The following is a 14,130-nucleotide window of genomic DNA, read 5'->3' on the forward strand; positions in this document are numbered from 1 at the left end:
GACTTTCCCTGACTTCTAACCATTATCAGAAGGTTTTTTTTTATCAAACTTAAAGTTTATATATTTTAATCTTCTCCAGAAAACTTTTGTTAATATTGTATTTAAATTATACAAATTCTATACACATTTTAAATCCTTAATTTTATCTATTACTTACTTGTACAAATATTCCTGTATTGTCGTTGGGCCCTTATTTTATAAAACAAACTAATTTTTATTTAATTCTGAAAGCAGATACCACTCTATTTCTTAAATACTATATCCTGTAAGGTATTATTCTGTCATTTTAAAACTCTAGCTTTTTTTGTTTATCATCCAAGATTTTGTTTCTGATAAAAGATACACTTTATTATTTTTAAATATAGAATAACTTGTTTTTTAATTTGTTAAACAAGGATAATTTAAATATCTGTACAGTGTACATATCTGTATATTTATATTATTATATCTAAAATATGTGTTAGGTTGAATACTGCAGTTCCCAACTTTTAATATTGATGATTTGTTCCTCTCCATCTTATTTTTTCCTAAAAAAAAAAATACTAATTCATTTTTATTTTCCTTTTTTTTTTTTTTCTTTTTTGCTTTTTCATTCACATTATGAGTTGTCCTTTTGTACAAGTGGCGACAAATAAAAAACTAGATTCTTCTCCTATTATCAAACGCTGTACATCCTTTTTTAACAAATTTTCTTCATCAAAAATTAAACGAAAAAATTTTGATAATTTATATACTGAAGGGAATCATACTTCATTGGTAATATCTGCTCAAAGAGATGATATTTTAAATTCGTTCATGTCAACAACAAATGATATACAGCAAAATTCGATTTATCAAGTAGCTAGACTTGGAGAAGTATCAAAATCTTATACATATTTAAAATTACAACATCAACAACAGCAACAGCAACAACAACAAGAGCATATATATGATTTCTATCACAATAACCAAACAAATAGTTGTAACTCTTCTAATGATATCAATACTTTCTATAATAATTACTCTCAAATTAACTTAGCAAATGATAACTTACATATTAATAAGTCTACCATTGTCAATGACGATCAGATTTCAATATTGGTAATAGATCAAAATGTAAATAATCAACATGACATGTATTCTAGCAATAGTTCAAATAATAGTAGTAGTAGTAGTAGTAGTGCCACTTCTTCTTCTTCTTCTTCTTCTTCTTCTACTACTACTACTACAAATACTGAGGAAACTATTGCTTCTGATTCTACTGTATACGATTCAGGATCACATCTATCTGCTGATGATATGCATTCGAGAAATTTTAAAACGATCACAAGAGTCAGTATTCCCAAAAAAAGAAGTAAAAATCAAGGTAGTAATAGAAATTTAATAAAAATTGGTATTTGATCCAAGAATTAACCCATCTTCGACCATCACCCTCTCTCATAAGATCTAACTGCATTAGAGGACTCTAAAAAAGAGAACTATCTAGGCAGAGCGATAAGTCTCCCTTCTTCCTATTCTTTAAATAACATAGTTTTTACTGCTTCTTCCTCAAAACTTGTACGTGGAAAATCAGAATTTTATAAAAAGGAATCTAAAGCGATTTCAGAGTGGCAATTGACTGTACAAAAATTCATTATACAGCAACAAAAGTCACCTTTTACATTAAATCAACATAAATTAACTAAAATAAAGGTAAAATATGAAATGATAAATGATGTATATCTTAATTTGATTTAATTGCTTTTCATTCATTCATATATATATATATATATTAGTATACAGAGAAAGATCAAGCTATAAAACGGTTTATTGTCAATGAATTGTATTCCACAGAAAAATCTTTTTATCAGTTTTTGAATTTTACTCGTAATGTAAGTTTGAATGATTAGTATTTCAATATCGAATTTAGCTGATGGTATATAGAATTATATGGAACCCATGAAAGTTGCTTCACAATCAAAAAATCCTTTAGTAAAGCCTAATGATGTTTATGTATTATTCAATCATCTTCCTGGTTTTTTGGCTACGTCAGAGAAAGTATTATTTAAATTAGAAGCCTATCTAAGAAAAGAGAAAATAGTAGGACAACAACAACAAAATAATGACACATGTCCAGCCCAGGCAATTGGGCAGATCTTTAAAGAACTTGAACAAGATTTTGTTATTTTCTTAAAATATGCAATTCATTACCAGTATTATATGAAAGCCATTCGACATGCAAGTAACACGGGCTATGTAATAAGCATTAACAACGAATTAAGAAAATTAAATAAGGAAGCCAGTAGATTAGGACTAGCGGATTATCTTATTTCACCTTTCCAAAGGATTCCTCGCTATGAGTTACTATTAAAAGGTAATAAAGTACCTGAATTATATAAAGAGAAGTAAGATGGAACTAATCTCTCTTCTTCTCCTCTTATTTAAAATAATAATTGACTCTAATATAAGTTTGTAATATTTATAATATACATCTAGATCTTTTAAAGCATACGCATGAAGAAGATGAAAGATATGACCTACTTTATGCCAAAAATATTATTAAAGGTTTGGCTTCAACTATGAACAAATTACAAGAAAAGATTCCTAGATTATCTTTTTCATCATCATTTTACAACTTTCATACGCAGTCAGTATCCAACTTATCAATGTAGCAAGCGTTTTAAAATAATCTAATTAGTTTATACCATGATTGTAAATAATAAAATGCTGTGCTTCTTTTTTTTTTAAAAAAATAAAAGAATTAAAAAAAAAAAAAAAAAAAAAAAAAAAAAAAAAAAAAAAAAAAAAAAAAAAAAAAAACGGTTTATAGACTCAACTAAAGTTGTTGCTTAAATAAGTTAAAATTATAACAAATAATATATTTTAATACAACTAAGAAACCATATCATTATTTTCTTTGCAAAGTATCTATACCAGTTGTAAAAAAAGGGTCCTTACGTTGGCTTTTTTGAGAGAGAGAAATTTACATATACTCTTAAAATAAAAAATTAGTATCATTACCATGTTCAATTAAGTTATTATATATGTATATGAGCGATATACTATTTAAAAATATGTATTATGAATTGTAAAATAGCCTTACTAATTTAATAAATAAATAAACTGACTAATAAATCATCTACTGTAAAAATAATTAAGGCTCATGTCGTTATACTCTATTTTCATTATTGATTTCAAAAAAAAAAAAAAAAAAAAAAAAAAAAGGAAGGCTCTACTATTTTAGTATTATCAGTATCGAATTAGATAATATACAAATGGCAACAGCAAATGGTCGATCTCATGGCTAAACTGATCCCCTTAATTCTTTATAATACATTCTTTATTTATATTGGTGGAACTATCGCTACTATCTATCAGTCGTTTATCTTTACCCACCTTAGATAATTTTTTTAAAAGTAGTATGCGCCTATTTGTCCAGTATTTTATTCGCTAATAACGTCAATGAGCGCATACCTTGCATATTTTTTGCTTTCCAGCTTCTCCTATAATAATATGCACTAACTTCTCCATTTCTAGTAACCATAAAGGGGGTACTTTTTCATTGAGTTAAAATTATTGATCCTTTCAACTACAATTTTCGTTCTTGTTAGAAAAGCTTGCCCTTAAATTTTGCTATTTTGGCTTTTAGTGGCGCTTTGTTTATTAATGTAGGCTTAATTAGTATCTTGTTTATTCTATCAATGAAAAAGAAAAACTTAGTTTATTTTACAAGTATTTTACAAGAATAATATAAAAAAGTTTACTCTTGTATTAACAGGATACCTGACTCTCTCTTTTTTTTTTTTTTCCTCTTCTTCTTCTTCTATAATTGTACCAAGAGAATTTATATGATATACTTTTAAATATATTTTTTTAAAAAAAAAATACAAATCATAATAAAATGTATAAAGAAGAAGAAAAGCCATCAAGCTAAATAATAATTTAGAATTCAAAATTCAATTATCTTATTTATTCTATAATTTCTAAACAGTAAGTTGCTTATGTATATGATATTTTTTAAATCATAAAAGTTATTTAATTATAACGAATAACTTATATTTGTAATTATTATCATTAATGAAATGTATTACTACAACTCTAATTCTACATATATCATGAAGAAGTATATATATATAAATAATTTAAAATTCATTTGATGATTTTATTAAATAAAGTGTATTATATGATTACAATAACCAGTAAGTTATTAATATTGTATATAAAATAGTCAAATAACATAAAAGAAGTACAATCTTATTCTCAATATTAGTAGTAATTCTGCTATTCAGTTTTTTTTTTATTATTTTTTTATTTTATTTTATTAAACAATAGATCGGAGGCTATATGACTCAATTCAGTTGACCATCTTCTATAGCGAACGAAATATTAATTTTTATGCATATGCTATTCACCGTATATAGTATGAATAATGTATGTACGACTCGAAATAGATTAAATTAGTAATCAGTAACTATTTCTACAGACTTCTCAGCTTTATTGATTATCTTAAACGTGCTACTAGCCGTCTCATTCCTATGTTAATCATACCATAAAGACAGAATATGACTTGAAAAAAGTATTGATGTTTTAACTTCAAATCGTTATAATACAGCTATACATTGTGCTTTTCAATTTTTTTTTTCAAAAAAATATAGACAGAATACTTGTATATTCTAATATTTGATTTCCAACCACAGAAGGAAAACCTTGGTATGCCCCAACTAAGTATTCATATTATCTTTTCTTTAAAATTGAATCTGTATTTCTAATTGACTTTTTGTTTCGCAGAATCTCAATTTATTGTTTTTTTTAAGCCAATCGTATACAATTCGTAGAGGGCAATACATATCTGTGCATAAGCTTTACCTGTAGTCTATGTCTTCTCATAGACGAAATAAATAAATTATTATTGTGTTATATTATCATGTTTACTGTAAAACTCTCTTTCTATACTTGCAGTTAAATACAACTCTTGATTACTTATTTCTATTACTCATTTATTATACTTTACTTTTTGGACATATGAAATCTATATATTTGTTGTAAATGATTATGTCTTCCAAAATGAAGAGACTATTATCCCCTTGAGTCTCAATTTGTTCTTCTCCTACCTCGTTTAACAAATCTTCCTTATCTTTTAAAATAAATGTGTGTACTTATCATTAAAATAAAACTTTAAATCTTAAAAAAAAAAAAAAAAAAAAAAAAAAAAAAAAAAAATTATGCAGAATTTGAATTTTTTAGTTCAAAACAATAAATTGTATTTAAGGTATTTTGTATGATAGTAATGATGATAAACAAAATTACTTAATATATTATGAATAAAGAGTAGACAAAATAACTAAGACACAAAAGAAAAGAAATTGATACTCTATTAGGGTTGATAATAATTTAAGCTAAAACAAAACAAAGTAAAAAAAAAAAAAGAAAAAAAGAAAAAAAAGTTGGTGGAAATTGTTTTTTCTGTGCCTGGGCTATTTTATAAAAGTGGAGGAGTTAATACCGATATACAATATAAAGATCTTTCCCTATACACACACATACACATTTAGTATATAAAAAAAACTAAGAATACAGTATGAACTATAATTTTTACTTTATGTATAAAATCTTGTTGCGATGCTGTTTTAAGTGATGCTTAATTTTTTATGTGTGCACGGATCAAGCTAGATGACAATAATTAGCTGAGTTATATAACATAGTGACGTTATTAACGATGATTTCATTTTCTTAATGCTATAAATATGATGCTTTGGGTAACTTTCTTTGTTGATTCTTATCTATTTACGAGACTTGATAATAACTCTTATTTATGATAAAGGCGAAAAGAAAAAATATTATATGCACAAGAAAATCGCTTTATTCATCAAGTTTTATGTTAATTACTGGCAAGAAAATATTATATTTTCATATATTTGTTTTCAAATGCCGATGTTATTTTTGAGTGCTTGCTTATCGCCGCCTTTTTTTTTGTTGTTGTTGTTAGTATCTTGGATATATTCTATAAAACTTTTCTTTTTTCTTTTTTCCTTTTGATGTTTTATCTAATACCACTTTTATATTCCTTTCTCTTTTTTCCTTGATTAGAAAAGTGCGGCATACAAAAAAAAATATCAAAAAGAAAAAAAAAGGAAAGTGAGAAAGTTGTACATAGCTTTATTTTATTTATTTTATTTTTCATTGATCTTTTATAATTTATTTTTCTTTTTTAAATCTTTTTTTTTTGTTATTACCAAATTTGATATTATTAATTATGCGGCTATCAAATGATAATATACAATTGTATAAGCCAAATTTAAATCGATCATTATCAATATCTAATCCTGAAGAAGCACCAATGGCCTCTGATGCACAACCCTTTATTAGACAATCTATTAAACGTGCAAAATCATTTGTACGTCCTGAAAGACAACGAATTGATCCTAATCATAGACAATACCATTATAGACAAGCCGCTGGTCAAGCACCTACTGATACAATTGAACCTAGTCGAACTGGAAACACACCTCATATGCTTAATGGAAAAACTACAACAAAATCAATCGGTTTATATCCAGGGAAAAGTGTATTAGGTTGGGAAAAAAAACAAATAAATGAAGATGACTTTATATATGTACAAGAAGAGAGAAAGGAAACTATTTGGGACAAGTTGCCAGGCCCTTGGATGTCATATTGTTATTTATTAACTTGTTGTATTCCACCTCAAATATTGAAGTATGCAGGTAACAAACAAACAACCAAAGAAAAACAAAAAAAAAAAAAAAAAAAGAGCCAGATTATGCTTCTTTCATAATATCATATATTTAAAATACATTGATATATGTGTACTCTAGGTATCCCTCATGGGCCTGCTCAAACTGCTTGGAGAGAAAAAGTGGGGCTTGTTGGTGTTATTATTATTATTATGGGTTTTGTTGGTTTTTTGACGTTTGGCTTTAATCAAACTGCTTGTCCACCCGCACCCACATCAATTCATGGTAATGCTGTACCTCCTGGTTATTTAATCATCGATGGTTGGGCATATATGCTTGCTGATTGGGATGGTCATCCTTCTTTAGATGGCAGTGGAAATGATACTAATATACTCTATCCTCCCATCAATGGGAATAGCATGGATGCTTCATTTTTATTTCCTAAAAAAATTTCTGCATGCGATAATATTTTCATTCCTCTTCAAGGAGAACAGCCAAATTATTTTCCTTGTGAACTGTTTAATCCTAATAATACTCTTCCACCGTCAGTATCACTTTTTACAAACAGAACTAATTGCCATGCAGGCGCAACATCTACTGAATTATTAAACATTTTTGCTACTAAAGGTGTCCCTGACAAAGACGGAACTTACGATAAAAGAGCCAAAGTATATTATGATTATAATGATGTTAATACTACAAGTCATCTTATGATATATAATGGGTAATATATATATATATATATATATTCACTGTCTAATTTATGCTAACCAAATCGACTTTATAGGCACGTATTGAATCTCATCTTATTAAAATCTTTACCTCTAAATTATTATAAAGTACCGTCTGGTGGATTAGTAGATCGAATTTTAAATGATATGGACAGTTTTGCAGGAAAGGATATGACATACATAATTCGATCAAATAATGGATCTGATATATCATGGCAAGACGAGGCTGAATGTTTAGCTCAGACTATTCGTGTTGGGCAAATTGACACAATTTCAGTTGGTTGTATGTTTTCGCAAATTGTTCTGTATATTTCGCTTGTTGTTATTTTAGGTGTCATTATTACCAAATTCGTATTAGCTGTCATTTTTGGATGGTTTTTGTCATGGAGACTAGGAAATTTTAATGAGGAAAAATCGTATTCAGCAAGGATGAAACGACAAGAGCAAATTGAAAACTGGACACGTAATATTAATACGCACGGCCCAGTCACTAACATCCCTCAACCAACTCAATATACAGTGCCTCATAAACGTACATTATTTTTCCCTAGTACTTCTAGATTCACTCCTGTTGAATATGGACCGAATCGATTTAATTTTGATAAACAATCTATACCCGCTTGGAAAATGTAAATATACATATATACATTATATACATTATATACACTTTTACTGAACGAAATTTTTTTCTTTATACTAATTCCATATACATATATAGTAATTCTAGTAGAACAGACTCAATTATTTCCGGCTCATCTCCTTCCTATTTGAATGTACCTAGTCATCGTGGATCAACAACATCATTTTCTGGTAATAATAATTATCTCACCCGTGGTGTTACATCTTTTTCTTGGGATGGTAGAAGCATAGATTCTACTAATATGAATAACTTTACCTGTAGTAATCCTCCATGCCCTTTTCCTCTTTCACCTTATGTGATTCCTAAACCACCACTTGATTATATGCCATTTAACTATCCTCTTGTTTATACTATTTGCCTTGTTACCTGTTATTCAGAAGGTGAAGATGGTATACGCACAACGTTAGATTCAATTGCCGTTAGTGATTATCCAAAGAGCCATACATTATTGTTAGTCGTTTGTGATGGCCTAATTACAGGTAGTGGTGAAAGTAGGTCCACTCCCGATATTTGCATTGGCATGATGCGTGATTTGATTGTTCCTGCTGACGAAGTTGAAGCCCAACCTTATATTGCTATTGCAGATGGATCAAAAAGAAATAATTATGCTAAAGTCTACGCTGGCTTTTATAAGTATAATCATGAGACTGTACCTCCTGACCAACAACAACGAGTCCCTATGATTACGATTGTTAAATGTGGTTCGCCTGAAGAAGCTGATGCACCCAAGCCTGGTAATCGTGGAAAAAGAGATTCCCAGATTATTCTTATGCAATTCTTACAAAAAGTGATATTTGATGAACGTATGACGAGAATGGAATATGAGTTCTTCAACGCTATCTGGCGTATTACTGGCGTACCTGCAGATAATTTTGAACTTTGTCTGATGGTAGATGCAGATACGAAACTATATCCTGATGCCCTTTCAAGATTAATTTCAGCTGCTGTTAAAGATCCAGAGATCTCTGGTCTCTGTGGTGAAACTAAAATTGCAAATAAAACAAAGAGTTGGGTTAGTATGATTCAAGTCTTTGAATACTACATTTCACATCATCAAGCAAAGGCATTCGAATCTATTTTTGGCGGCGTAACTTGTTTGCCTGGTTGTTTCTGTATGTACCGTATTAAAGCTCCTAAGGGTCCTAATGGTTACTGGGTCCCTATTCTTGCGAACCCTGACATCGTTGAGCATTATTCTGAGAATATAGTTGATACATTGCATAGGAAGAATTTATTATTGCTTGGTGAAGATCGTTATTTAACAACACTCATGTTGCGTACTTTCCCTAATCGTAAAATGATGTTTATACCTCAAGCTGTTTGCAAGACTATAGTGCCTGATACTTTTAAAGTCTTATTATCTCAACGTCGTCGTTGGATTAACTCGACTATTCACAACTTATTTGAATTATTACTTGTTAACGATCTATGTGGCACATTTTGTTTTTCTATGCAATTTGTTGTCTTTATGGAACTAGTCGGTACATTAGCTTTACCTGCTGCTATTTCTTTTACACTCTATGTAGTTATTATCTCTATTATTGGTCCTCCTGCTACTCTGCCTTTGATTTTACTTGCATTAATTTTAGGTTTACCTGCTGTATTAATTGCAATGACAAGTCGTAAGTTTGTTTACATTGGATGGATGCTAATCTATTTAGTCAGTTTACCCGTTTGGAATTTTGTACTTCCTACATATGCTTACTGGCATTTCGATGATTTTTCTTGGGGTGATACTCGTAAAGTTGAGGGTGTTAAAAAGGATAAAGGGCATGGTGATGAGGGTGGAAAGTTTGATAGCAGCATTTTTGTTATGAAAAAATGGAACGAATATGAAATAGAAAGACGTACCAAGATTGCATATGAAAATAATATGCCTATACCAAAATTCGCGGAACGTCATTTAAGTGTTGATGTATATAAAGAAAATGAAATATTCGATGATGGAACTATAAGAAGATACAGTGATATATCTAATGGAACTGCCAATGTACCACTCACACAGGTAGAGCATACTATGAATAGATACTTTAACAAAGGCGAATCATCTACACCAATTAGAGATATTCATGACCAAGTTGAATTAACTTATAAGCCGGTGTCTCCTGCGGACAACACTAATTTCAATATAGAGGAAGTTTTAAATTCCAATAATAACAATGAAAATGAGATAGAGAACCATACACTTGGCTGGATTCAACAAAATGCAAATGATAATAATTGGGCTGATCCTGCACCTCATCATAGATATTCCCAGTTTGAAGATGAACAGCAACTTACATCACCAGTATATAAATTTGAAAAAAAAAAAATGATTAATGATATATGTAAATAATGTAAATAATACAGTATATAAAATACTCCCTTTTATTTATTTTATCTGTTTGCCTTATAATACTTGTTATTTAAATGTCAAAATATTCTATCTTCATCAAAGTAATATATTATACATAAATGCATACTAGAAGTAGAGTAAAAATAACTATATTAGCTGGCACTCTCAGTTATTAGTTATCTCTTCATATTAGTTTAGATGGAGGATACTAAACATAGTTTGTAACATAACTTCTTTTTTTTTTTTATTAATTATATTGAGGCAATATATACCAGTAGAAAATGGATCACATATTTAAAATGTATATAGTGATCGCTGGTTATGACCACTTTAAATATTAATGCTCATATCGAAAAGAAATAAAAAAATAAAAATCATAATGAAAGATAAGAAAACAAATTTTGATTTCCAAGTCTTTTTTTTTTTTTTCGAAAATCCCTGGTAGCAAGGACTACCAATTTTTTACTTTCTTTGTTTAGGTAACTAAAAGCCCTAAACTTCATAGTACTGTCAGACCACTTTGGATTGCATTTTTGATAGTTAATTAGAAATTGTGTGAGGTAGTGACTTTTAATGAGGAGGTGATGCATTATAAGTTTTAGATTGTGTTAAATTTAGTCTATAGCTTTGATATAATTCAAAAATGTATAAGCTCTATCGTATTACATTATATCGTCTACCTCTGAAGTAAAAATAAATAGATTATGCTTCCTATATTGTATAACAAAAAAAAAGTCATTTTAAAACGAAGGTGTTGTTGGTAGTCTACTTCTGTCACAACAAATATAGCCTGTTTTGAAAGTGATATAAAAAAAGCCAAAACTGTTCTGCGTATTACCTTCATCTTAAGTGTAATACTATATATAAACGAATATATACTACTACATACAGAGTTTACATCCTTAATATGATTATTATAAACAAGGGAGCACATCACTACATGTACGAATTTAAGTTTGTCAGCATCTTTTTTTTTCTTTATCTTACTGATAATCTTAGGTCTTTTAAAATAGATGAAGAAAAAAAAAAAAAAAAAGGCAATGGATAAATAAAAAGCAAAACTGGTATAGTATTTCACCTAAAAAAAAATTACACTAAATGGGAGTATGATAAAATTTAATAAGAATACGGAAAGAGATGAGAAATGTCTCTAATTTTTAATACATAATTGCATAATGTTGAAGTGAAGTATGAAAAAAAAAAAAAAAAAAAAAAAAAAAAAACTTTATGCAGCCAATTTAATAACAGAAAAGAAAAATGATGACGCAAAAAACCAACGTATTTTGATTGGTCAGCGGGGTTTAAATTTAAAATAAAATACAAATATGAGCTAAAAAAATTCTTGAAACTCAAGGGGAAATGGTGTAGTGGCTATCACATTCGCTTTGCATGCGAAAGGCCCCGGGTTCAAACCCCGGTTTCTCCATTTTTGTTATTTTGGGAAATATAACCTAATTTTTTCACTAAATTTCTTTTGTCTGATCTAACATCTGTATCAGTAACTATTTTGGTGTTGATGGTTAGGGAAGAAAATTGCAAAGAAAAAAAAACACAACTTCATAATTGTTCTTTTGCAGACGAAAAAGAATTCTTTCTTTTGATTAATACATAGAATAGAATTAGCGATTATTTTTTAGGTAGTAAAAATGCAACAATCAAAAAATGTGTCTATTTGTTATCAGCAAACCTGTATCTATGTCGTTCTGTTATTATTGTTATTCATACTTAATGCTATTATCCAATAATGTGCCACTATACATCGATATATTTCTTATATTCTTGTCACTTTATTTCTATTTAACTCAAAATGTTATCGCACTTTGACAAATCAAAAAGAAAAAAAGTTCAGCTGCTTCATATAAATCTTGTATAAACTTTATAGTCAACATTATGTATTTATTTAGTAAAGAAAAAAAAAAAGTATTTAAGAAAAAAAATTTTTTTTTTTTATATATTCATATATATTAAATGGTCGTCTCTTATGAAACATCATTATTCTTTTTCCGAAAGAAAAGTATTTCTTTGAGACAACTTCTAGCTCTATTTAACTGTTGTTGTCTTTATATAGAATTTATCATACAGTGATTTTTTGAATTCAATAGAATTTTTTTTTATTCAGTAGACAATTTTTAGCATAACAAAAGTAAATTTAGTAATTATTGAAGTTATATTCTTTCCATATTCATACACTTTGTAAATAATCTTCGTGAGTGATGGATCTAACGTTGACAGTCTTCAGGTGTAATTTTCTTGACTGTCTCTTCAATTCTATCAGCAACCATTTCGTTTTTAAAAAAGGTGATTTACGCACGTATCCCTTAATCTTTGACCAACACTCTTCAATGGGATTTAAAAAAGGCGAGTACAGTAGTAGAAACAAAGCAGTATGCCCATTGTCACGACTTCTTCGGGTTTGTGTATAGTAGCATTATTTATATTATGTAAACCAAGCTTGTTGGGATTAAAATCTATTTCTTCCACAAATAGTAGATAGTACGATGATTTAGTGCCATATCTAAATCCAACAGAAGAAGATGTTCTTTATATATGATTGATTGAAGCCTTGGTTTTAGATATTCTATTTATAATATGATCTTGAAACTTAGGCTTTTTTCTTTATCTATTAGTTATAATTTAATCTTGCTTTCCTTTGATTCAGTTACCATGAGTTTGATGCTAAAGAGAATTATGTATTACTATTGATATGATACTTCTTCAGATACAACAACAGTATTCTCTTTGTACCAGCCATCTTCTGCTTTTTTATGTTACTGATATTGCCATTAAAATTATCGATGATTATAATATTTTTTTTTTACTTAACTTTTATTATGTTAGCTTTATTAGGTATGTTTATTATTGTGTATATTCAAATCGGAAATATAGTATAATGTCATGAAGCAATCCTGTGGAACGCATCTCCTTATGTCCATACTAGTGATTTTCACCTGCAAGCGCCATTTCGTCTTACTTTTTAGGAACTATTAAGTATATAGTCTATTAATGAGAACTTTTCATATTGGATATATACCTTTTTTTTTATTCTTTCCAAATAGTTAAAGCACAGTAGGCAGAAAAACGACCCGGATATTTTGACAAAAATGACAAAAATACTTATAACTAAAGAACAAATAACAAAAAACTAAATGTATTTAAAAGAAAAAAAAATGTTTAGTTTTGTTGATATAAATCTCAAAAAATATGAAGTGTTATGTATTTGATATTATGTGATGAAGTGGATCAAGAGAGTTCCAGGAGAATTTAGATAGAATTCCTTGAATAATTTTATGATCCGCATGTTTAATCAAGAAACATGACATTATAAGTCAGCTCATGACACTATTATAAAAAATGGAGAAAAACATCTGGAATGAACTGTCTTAAATACTGGCTAAAATATCAAGAAACGGATGCTTTACTACAACAATTAATAAACCAATGACGAAGGGAAATGTGACGACAGTTTTGTGAAAAAATGGCTAACGGTGAGTATACTAAAGCAATTACACGACTCAGTAGAATCCGAAAAAATCGATCCATCAAGCCTATATTTTCACCAGATCCTGGTATTAATCGTGCCCAAGCTGATGTTATGGCTGATCATATAGAGGATATTTTTGCGTGACTACTTCTTTCTGTAATATCTTCACCCATTCCAAATACTGATAATAACTTGTTTCCGACTAATGATCCTCCTTTTAACCTGGATCTGCATCCTTTTTCGTGTGAACAAATGACTGATACCTTGCAGCAATTACCTTGAAAAAAAAAAGC

At 28.7% G+C, this 14,130-nt stretch overlaps 3 protein-coding genes and 1 non-coding gene across 4 annotated transcripts; all 4 read left to right on the forward strand.

Annotated features, from left to right (window-relative positions):
* The first annotated feature begins 1,165 nt into the window (after positions 1–1,165).
* On the forward strand, positions 1,166–2,650 carry BX663DRAFT_520679 (Dbl homology domain-containing protein). The gene is made up of 5 exons (XM_051529136.1): positions 1,166–1,345; positions 1,424–1,671; positions 1,755–1,850; positions 1,903–2,332; positions 2,455–2,650. Exons 1-5 carry the CDS (start codon positions 1,279–1,281, stop codon positions 2,628–2,630), a joined length of 1,017 nt encoding a protein of 338 aa, XP_051379587.1. The 5' UTR covers positions 1,166–1,278; the 3' UTR covers positions 2,631–2,650.
* Positions 2,651–5,739: 3,089 nt separating this feature from the next.
* Positions 5,740–6,054, forward strand: BX663DRAFT_520681 (uncharacterized protein). The gene has a single exon (XM_051529137.1). The coding sequence runs from the start codon at positions 5,800–5,802 to the stop codon at positions 5,992–5,994; it is 195 nt and encodes a 64-aa protein (XP_051379588.1). The 5' UTR covers positions 5,740–5,799; the 3' UTR covers positions 5,995–6,054.
* Positions 6,055–6,862: 808 nt separating this feature from the next.
* On the forward strand, positions 6,863–10,356 carry BX663DRAFT_440905 (chitin synthase-domain-containing protein; the record flags this gene model as incomplete). The annotated part of the gene is made up of 3 exons (XM_051523424.1): positions 6,863–7,374; positions 7,438–8,010; positions 8,100–10,356. The coding sequence occupies 3 exons, from the start codon at positions 6,863–6,865 to the stop codon at positions 10,354–10,356; spliced, it is 3,342 nt and encodes a 1,113-aa protein (XP_051379589.1).
* Positions 10,357–11,709: 1,353 nt separating this feature from the next.
* BX663DRAFT_t116 lies at positions 11,710–11,782 on the forward strand. Its single transcript has one exon. It is a non-coding gene; the product is annotated as a tRNA-Ala (tRNA).
* The last annotated feature ends 2,348 nt before the right edge of the window (positions 11,783–14,130 follow it).

The sequence above is a fragment of the Cokeromyces recurvatus genome (assembly GCF_025118155.1).
Source record: "Cokeromyces recurvatus strain NRRL 2243 chromosome Unknown BX663scaffold_29, whole genome shotgun sequence".
In the NCBI taxonomy this organism is placed as follows: Eukaryota; Fungi; Mucoromycota; class Mucoromycetes; order Mucorales; family Mucoraceae; genus Cokeromyces; species Cokeromyces recurvatus.

Bases quoted from the DNA above. Each gene is read 5' to 3' on its own strand.
- BX663DRAFT_520679 (XM_051529136.1), top strand. From the start codon at position 1,279: ATGCATTCGAGAAATTTTAAAACGATCACAAGAGTCAGTATTCCCAAA. The intron at 1,346-1,423 runs GTAGTAATAGAA...CTCTCTCATAAG, and splicing joins AAAAAGAAGTAAAAATCAAG to ATCTAACTGCATTAGAGGAC. The intron at 1,851-1,902 runs GTAAGTTTGAAT...GATGGTATATAG, and splicing joins TTTTGAATTTTACTCGTAAT to AATTATATGGAACCCATGAA.
- BX663DRAFT_520681 (XM_051529137.1), top strand. From the start codon at position 5,800: ATGCACAAGAAAATCGCTTTATTCATCAAGTTTTATGTTAATTACTGG.